General features: G+C 32.6%; 1 protein-coding gene across 4 annotated transcripts in view; it reads right to left on the minus strand.

The window, feature by feature from the left end:
• The window catches only part of EPC1 (enhancer of polycomb homolog 1), a 90,693-nt gene that overhangs the window by 21,175 nt on the left and 59,972 nt on the right, over positions 1 to 9,546 (minus strand). For all 4 annotated transcript variants that reach the window (XM_025048640.1, XM_025048639.1, XM_006914471.3 and 1 more), the window contains exon 2: positions 5,809 to 5,968. In XM_025048640.1, the coding sequence (XP_024904408.1) occupies positions 5,809 to 5,968 (160 nt within the window). The remainder of the gene's footprint in view (positions 1 to 5,808; positions 5,969 to 9,546) is intronic.

A 9,546-nucleotide genomic window follows, 5' to 3' on the forward strand; every position in this document is an offset into this window, starting at 1 on the left:
GAGCATCTTTTCATATATTTGTTGGCCATTTGTATGTCCTCTAGGGAGAAGTGTCTGTTCAGGTCCTCTGCTCATTTTTTGATTGGATCATTTGTTTTTCTGTTGTTAAGAGTCGTATGAGTTCTTTGTATATTTTGGATATTAGGCCCTTATCAGAGGCATTGCTTGCAAATATATTTTCCCATTGTAAGGATCTATTTTTTAAAAATATTTTTTATTTGAAGTTCAAACTTACAAAAGTTGGAAAATAAAAACAACACAAGGAACACCTACATATCCTTTACCTAGATTCGCTCACTGTTAAAATTTTAATGTTTTATCATTCGCATGTATATACTCTCTGTTTCTACACACACACACACACACACACACACACACACACACACACACACATTTTTTGAGCCATCGGAGGGTAAATTACATTCATATAGCTCTTTACTGCTAAATACTTCAGCGTGTATTTCCTAAATATAGGTTCTTCTGGATAATAATAGTACAGTCATTAACTTCGTAAATTTACACTAGTACAATTTAATCTCCTGCCTTATATTCCAATTTGTCAGCTAATTCATAACATTTCCCCCCTCCAGCATAGGACCAGTCTAGGATCAGGTATTACTTTCATTGTTATTTCTTTAGCTAATTTAAACTGGAACATTTCCATATCTTTTATCTTTTAAGACATTAATTTTTTTTTTAAACACTCCTCTTACCAGGACTTTATTATTGTTGCTGCTGTTGTTATCATCATTACCACATTTCTAACTTTGAAATGAAAGTCAAGTGCACAGGGAAGGGGGAGAGAAAATTGTTCCTGTCTATTCTGGTCAGACTGTTTTGTCCTTTCTTCCAGTATAAATAGGAAAAGAGAAGTCCTAGCTGTATAATCTAGAAGCTTTCCAGATCACTAATCAAAACGGAAACAACATTAAGACCTTTTGTATCAGGAAATGTTGAGCAGCGCTCAGTGAAGTAGCTTAGAAGGTACCTACCATCTGTAGCTAAAGAAGGGGATGATGGTTTTAACAGGGGTTTCTTCCTTCAGAGATCTGACTAGAATAAAAATTAAGATCTCTTTCCTAAGCCAGTTGAAGATAAGAATAGAATTGAGATGTTCCCAACTAATGTCAATGAAATGTTAACAGATAACATCTAATGAATACATTTGGAAAATGGTGTTTAAAATAAACTTTTTTTCTTAACTGCAGGATGCCCCAAGCCTATAAACACAGTAATATGCATTGTGATTCTGAGGGTAGGGATGGGAGTAATGTGCAGTTCATTCTAACATGTTTGGTCACTGCTTTTTTAGGGCACACTAATTATCATCTTAAAAACTCCAAGGAACAGTTTTTGTAACTTTTCATTTAAGAGGTTTACAAAACAGAAATGAGGGGAACTGAAATGAACCAGTCCATACATATAATTCGAGGTAATGTACCCTTCCACAAGTAATTTACTAGACCGCCTAGTAGCCATGATTCAATGTTAACTTTGGAGAAATTTACACTATAATTAGCTTTTTTTTTGGGTATTTATTATAGTATATTAAAAGCCAATACCAATTTTTAAAGAATTAACATCAATTTATACATTCTCTTCCAGAAAACAGAATAAGAGGGAACACTTCCCAACCTGTTTAATGAGGTCAGTATTACTCTGACACAAAAACCGGAAAAGAAAGAGTAAAAAAAAAAGAAGACTACCAACCAACATCTCTCATGAACTTAAGATGCAAAACTCCTCAATAAAATTCCACCAAATCCCACCCTATGATGTATGAGAAAATAATATACCATAGCCTAGTAGGATTTATTCCTACAAGGCTGGTTCAATATTTGAAAATCAACCAATGTAACCTATCATGCCGACAGGCTAAAGAAGAAAAATCACATAAAGCTATCAGTTGATGAAGAAAAAGCATGTGACAAAATCTTTTCATGATAAAAACTTTCAGTACACTAGGAACAGAGGGAAACCTCCTCAATCTCATAAAAAGCAACTACAAAAAAATCCTACAGGTAATGTAATACTTAATGGTAAAAGACTGAATTCTTTCTGTCTAAGATCAGGAACACGGCAAGGATGTCTGCTTTCATTACTCTTATTATATATAATATAGTACTGAAGTTCTAGCCATTATAATAAGAAAAGAAAGAATTAAAGACATATAGATTTAAAAAAGAAAAAATCATAACTGTTTCTATTTGCAGACTATGCACGATTTTCCAAGTAGAAAATCCCAAAGAATCTGCAAGCATCTCCTAGAACTAGTAAGTAATTTTAGTCAAAGCCACAGGACATAAGACATAAGACATAAGACATAAGACAGGACACAATTCAACTGCATTTCTATATACTGAAATGAACAAGTGCAGTACCATTTTTAATTGCTCTAAAGAAAATAAAACACTCAGGTATAAATCTAAAAAAACATGTACAGTATTTGTATTGGGAAAAATCACGAAGTGTCAATGAAAGAAACTGAAGGAGATCTAAATGGTGGGAGTCTAAACGGTCATGGTCTGGCAGCCTCAGTGCAGTAAAGGTCCGTTCTTCCTAAAAGGATCAAAGGTTTAATATAATTCCTATTAAAATCTCAGCAAGTTTCTTTGTAGATAGAGATGAGTTTATCGTAATATTTATAAACAAAGGCTCTAGAATACCCAAAACAATTTAGAAAAACAAAAATAAGGAAGCACTCTCCCTGATGTTAAGGATTATTATATAGCTGCAGTAATCAAGACAGAAATACTGTCTTGGGATAAACACAGATCAATGGAGAAGAATACCGAACCCAGAAACAGATTCACATTAATATGTCTAATTAATTTTTGGTCAAAAAGTATAAGCAACTCAATGGAAGACGGATAGTTTTTTTCAATAAATAATACTGGAGCAATAGGATATCCAGAGGCAAAAAACCGAACCAAACTGAACTAGACCAAACCAAAACACACAAAAAAATATCTTGAACTAAACCTTACATTCGAAATTGATCATATGCTTAAATGTAAAATGTAAAACTTCTAGAACGGAACATAGGAGAAAATCTTTAGGACCCAGGACAAGGCAAAAAAGAGTCAATATCAAAATCATGATTCATAAGAGGAAAACTGATAAACTGGATATCATCAAAACTAAAAACTTACTCTGTGAAAGACTCTATTAGGAGGATGAGAAAACAAATTACATACGGGGAGAAGATATTTCAAATCACATACATGACAAAGACTTTCTGTCTAGAATGCATAAACAAAACAAAATCCTCAAAACACAACATTATACAAACAAACCAATTAGAAAATGGGCAAAAGACACACACAATCATTTCATTAAAGAAAATATATATATGTGGCAAATGAATGCAAAAAGGTGTTTAACATATTAGCCATTTAGAGAAATACAACTTAAAAGTACAATGAGATATCACTGCATACTTATTAGAATAGCTAAAATAAAAATAGTGATAACCTCAAATGCTGGCAATGATACTGGAAAAACTGGATCACATATACATTGCTGGTGATCATGTAAAATGGTACAGTACTTTGGAATGTATTGTGTAAATTCTTGTCAAACTAAAAATGGGTGACCTAGCAACTACACTCATAGGTATTTATCTCAGAGAAATAAAGACATATTCACACAAAAACTTGTTCATGTATGTTCATAGCAGCTTTATTTGTAATAGTCAAAAACTAGAAACCATCCAAATGTCTTCCAGTGGGTGAGCGGTTAAACAAACTGTGGTACATATATATTATGGAATACGTCTCAGCATAAGAGGGAATAACTCCTGATACATGAAACAACTTGGATGAACCTCAAGAATAATATGCTAAGTGAAAAAAACAGCCAATCTCAAAAAGATACAAAGTACGTGACTCCATTTAGGTTACATTCATGAACTAAAATAACTATAGAGATGGAGATCAGATTAGTGGTTGCAGGGCTAGGGATAGATTTGGCTATAAAGGAGTAACAAGATAGAATCTTGTGGTGATGGTAAATTCAGTACCTGGAGTATGGTAGTGGTTATATAAGACTACACATATCCTGTGAATGTATAATTATTCAAAACAAAACGGTAAAAGAAATTCAGTGAATGCTAACACTAATTTAGCTGGCTCTGCTTTCCAAAGACAACATACTTCAAATTTGTATTGATTAAAATTTTTCTTTCCAAATAAGCTACAATTATGCTGCCATTTTATTACTATTATTTGATTACAATGTCAGCTAAGTCAATTCCTTTTTAAATATAGTAACTTTTGACTTTTCTGACCACAATTTATTCCACTAGTTACCAGTATAACGTGTTTTATGGATTTGGGTTATCAATAAGCAGTCTATTTGTAAACATGCAAATTTTTTTCTGATAGTAATGATAATACAAATTGACTAATGTAATTTTTTCTTATTCACTCTTGCTTTAACCTAAAAGCATGCATTTGTAAGATAATATAGTCTGTGGCTGTGGAATATAATGTGGCTCTAGTTACTATATATAGGAAGATTAGATCTAGAACTTTCACTTTGACATTATTTTCCAGAGAACTTACTTTTAGGTGCTAATATTGATCAAATCTGTTTAGAATCTGTATCTGTGTCTTATATGTAATTAAACATAGGAGTGGGCAAGAAAATACACACCACTTAAAAGTAACCTATAGTAAATTGGATTTTTTTCCTAAAGGAAATCAGTATGGCTAGGTGCAAATTAAAGATGAAAACTATCACGAGTAAAAAATATCCAATACTAACATAGTACTGATAAAAACCAATATGGCCACTATGTTTACTTTTAGTTTTCATATTTAAGAAACAGTAAAATAAATATTTAAAATCCAGGACAAAAACTGGAACATATGGAGGAAAGGTTAAATGAGTTAGAAAAGTAGTTAATGAGTTAGAAACTAGTTAAACTAGTTTCTCTATGTCCTTAGAAGGAACAAAAAAAACAAAATAGATTTATATTGTCCTGAAAAAAGTTTAGAAAGGCCCCTAGAAAAACCTTTTGATCATAAAAGTCAACAAAATAACAAAATGAAAGCCGTAGCAATTTGTCCTTAGTAACTTTTCAACTATGTTTTTAAGTTGTCAACCACTTGAGTTGACAACTTAAATCTACAAGCTCTTAGCTGTTCATCAACAAATATGATTGCTATCAAAAGATCATTTCTAATGAAGAATCTATCATTATTGAGTGAAACAATTTACCAATTAGAACACTAATTTAAAAAAATTAGTAGAAACAGCTATTGGGGGTTGGGAAACATGGCCCAGGGGCCAATACTGGGTTGCCATTTGTTTTTCTCCAAGTTTTATGGGAACACGGTCATGTCCTTTTGTTTATGTATTGTTTACTGTTAATTTTGCCTTATAATAGCAGAATCAAACAGTTGTGATAAATGATACAAATGATCCACAAAGTTTAAAATATTTACTATCTGACTCTATAGAAAATTTGCTGACTCCTGACTAACATTAAGAAGTTCTTTAAGGCTATTATTATTATTTCTGAACAGTAAGAAAACTATTTCTATATCTGAGGCACAGTCTTTATCCTATTTGTCTAAAGAAGCATAAGATTCCATGTTAAGATGAAACTAAAAATCTAAGATGAAAAATACTTTTTTTTTTTTTTGGTCAGGCAGAAACCTCAAGTGCAATTTGAATAGTTGAAAATGAGCTCTAATAAATCTCATTTCATTGAAACGGGTACTGAAAATAGCTTTGAATAGATAAAAATCTGTCAAGTTATATAACATAGAAAATATAATTATTAAAAGAGTAGGTACTTACGCTGTATGTGAATGAGCTGCTTTGGCATCTTAAATTCCCCAGGATATATAGACTCATAGTAAGCAATATTACTTTCTGCCTCTGGGACTGGTATAACCATATTATCCCTCTTCTCGCCATACACCTGCTGTGCTGAAATAGCCCGCTGAAGATGGTGTTCCTAAACAGAGGGAAAAATAAGTAAGTTTATGTATTAAAAAAAGAACAAACAGAATGTATAGCCTTATGAAGAGGTTTTTGTTCATTTATTTTAGTAGTCTTGAAAGGATGCTGCTAACAATACAGTTAGTGGTAAAAATATTTTAAATAGAAATGAGATTTTTTAGATATATTTCCTCAATTTAAGGAACGGTACTGCACTGAAATTGAAAGTTAAATTATATTAAAGATTCTAAAAAGCTGACAAAACTGTTACTTAAAGTTTTCACTTTATAGATGAGATTTAAAAAAAAGTTTTAAACATCTGAATTTATTGTATGAAGCAAGCTACAGATAAAAAATATTACTGATTCTAATCTATTTAGTACTTTCACACAAATGATCTTTTAAAAGAAGGGTAGAGATCATCTCCATTTTCAGTTGATGAAACTGACAGATTCAAACTCTGTCTTTTGTTTTGAATAATAACCTTTTCAAATGAATTTTGAGACCCTTTTTAAAAGTAGTAGAGAAAGTTTGTGACTCTGGGCAAGGCTTCTAAATCTGCTGAAGTCTTCAAAATCTGTTTCCTCCAGTAAGAGGAAAATAGAATCGAATCTGCTTTACAGGGTTGGTTAAAGATTTAAGAAAGATAATTTCCTGAAGTTTGACTTCTGATTAAACTTTGTTTAGAGTATTTTTTCCATGCAAGAAAGTCGTATTTACTAATCTTTTCCTTTACGGTTTTGTCATGCTTAATAACAGGTATAAATTGTACAGTTACAAACTAGGGTGTATAAACAAATACTTTCTTTTTTATAATGTAATTTGATCTTTGATTCAGACTGCCTAGCGCTGCTGGGAGCCAGGGATGGGAGGGATGACCATGGGAAACTGTATCCTCTCACACTTGGGTGTAGTCTGTTGTCATGTCTACCGGCCTCCGATGCTCACTGACAAAGGATGCTTCCATGTACTTTTCTAGTCTGATATCCTCAAAAACCAAGAGAAATTTTTCTTTGATCTACTCCCACCCGCGCTTCCCCATCCCCCATATACATCCAACTCAAGGAGTGGGGAAGTGAGGCATATTAGTTTTAATTTACATTTTGTTCCTAATTTAGAGAGCTTAATCTATCATTGTTTCTTTGTGTAGGTGAACACATGAGACAATTTATCTTTTTTGTATAGGGAAGAGATATCAAACCACCTAATGTCATACATAAAACATCTCTTTTCCTTAATGATTAAAAATGTCCCTTTACCAAAGAACAAATTCCCCTTGCACTTTAGGAGTATTTCCAAGCTCTTTTCTCCTCTCTACCCTAACGTCTTCTGTGCCAGTATTTAATGTGTTTTAAATAGTGTAGTCTTGTATATTTTATTATCTGGTAAGAAGGCACTTCGCCCCATATAATTCTTTTTCAGAATTTTCCTGGAAAGCTTATTTTCCTAGATGAACCATAATGAAATTTATTTTTTAGGTGTGAAATGGGATCCCAAAGGTTGATTTTTATAGGCAATATAGTATGGTGGGACTTTGCAATCAAGAGTGCTCTGGATCTGAATGTTGGCTCCACAGATTACCAGTGCTACAACTTTGAGACCTGGTACAAGAATTTTACCCCAGCAAGTTTTATTACCTGTATGATAATAGGATACCTAACATATAGGACTGTGTTAAGATAAAATGCCTAAGACATACTAAGTACCCAAAACATGGTAGCAAATGTATGCCTTTCAATGTAAGAGGCTGAAGAGTTTTCCATATGCTTAGTTACCGTTAATAGCCTTTCTAGTACAAACAGTTTTCTGTAGAAAGATTTTTTCCTTATGTTTATATCCATTTTCCACAACTGTAAAATAAAATATTTATCAATATTATAGTGAATGTTTACTGCTTTAAAAAAATCTTATTTGCAGTTTTTTGTTCTATAAAATAAACACAATTTTCTCGTATCTTTAACAGCCAAGAAAATGATTTCCCTTGAATACATGGAGGTTAGGGGTGAAGTGTCAAGATGTGTATAACACACTTAAATGGTTCAATCAAAAATTATTTTATTATAGAATAAAAAATACTGCAAAACATTAGTTATTGAACCTAGGTTGAGAGTATATGGTTGTTCATTGTATCAATTCTTCAGCTTTTCTGTAAGTTTGAAAATTTTTGTAATAAAAAGTTAAAGAAGAATAGGACCCAAAATGTGTATAATATATAACAAATTGGTTAAGTTCTTCTCTAAGTCTTAAAATCCTTTCTCAACAACTGGGATATAACTATAACCTTATATAATCCTACTTACTCTCTCCTCATGTATGCCTGAGGACTCCAAGACAGGAAGGAGACCAAGCAGAGGTCTGCGTGGCCGGAGCATGTTAAGTGACGGGGGAGAATGACAAATTCACCTGCTCAGGAGGTTAGCATCAAATCCTGCAGGGTCATGGGTCATGTTAAAGGTTTGTCCTTTTACTAAAAGCAATACTGGCTGAAGGGTTTTAAAAGATCGCCTTGGTTGTTGTATAGAAAGTGGACCATAGTCTATAAAATGGAATATGTGTAATCTTTAAATAGTTCAGAATAATATTTAATTACGTGAATAAAACCATCAATTTGTTAAGTAAAAAAAATCTGAAAACTGTATGTTCAGGATATTTGTCTAACCTTTTTTAAAAGAAAAAGACACAAGTGAACATATGTATATACAGAAAACATTCTCAAAGCAGATGTGCATATATGTAACAGTCCTCCATACTCCTTTATTCCTTTCCCCATTTTATTTTTTTCACAGCACTTACCATCCTCTGACATGTCATACGCTTGGTTTATTGTCATCACCCTTTCCTCCCCATCCTTCCCCCAATCTTAATATAAGCATCGCAAGGGCAGAGATTTTTGTATTTCTGTTCAGTGGCAAATAGCCACCTTAAAACAGCGCTGGTGCTTAAATATTTGTTGAATAAATATGTATGTATGTATCTGTGTATGTACATACACACGTATGCACACACATGCATGCATGCACATATACATAAGAGTTTCAAAGTATATACACCAAAAAGTTAACAGATTATCTCCAGGTGGTACAATTTTGAAATGCATTTCTGTAATTTTATTTTCCATATTTTCTAAAATGTACTTCTATTACTTTTTGACAAAAAAATTTGAGTACATTTCACTAGATTTTCTAAAATACAATGGTAATGTCTAAGACAAATTATTTGGATCAATAAAACCTTTCCCATTTAAGTCAGTTTAGTTTAGGAGTAAAACATTATAATGGAAGCAACCTAGTTGTCCATCAATAGATGAATGGATAAAGATGTGGTTGGTATATTATTCAATAATAAAAAAGAATGAAATCTTGCCATTTTCAACAACATGGATGCACCTAAAGGGTATTATGCTAAGTGAACTAAGTCAGAGAAAGACAAATACCTTATGATTTCACTTATATCTGGAATTTAAAAAACAAAACAAAACAAATGAACAAACAAAACAGAAACAGAAAGAGACTCAGATATAGAGAATAAATTGATGGTTGCCAGGGGCAGGGGCGGGGAGGATGGCGGGGGGATGGGAGGGGAGTAGGGAATGGG

This window comes from Pteropus alecto, unplaced genomic scaffold (genome assembly GCF_000325575.1).
Source record: "Pteropus alecto unplaced genomic scaffold, ASM32557v1 scaffold605, whole genome shotgun sequence".
NCBI lineage: Eukaryota > Metazoa > Chordata > Mammalia > Chiroptera > Pteropodidae > Pteropus > Pteropus alecto.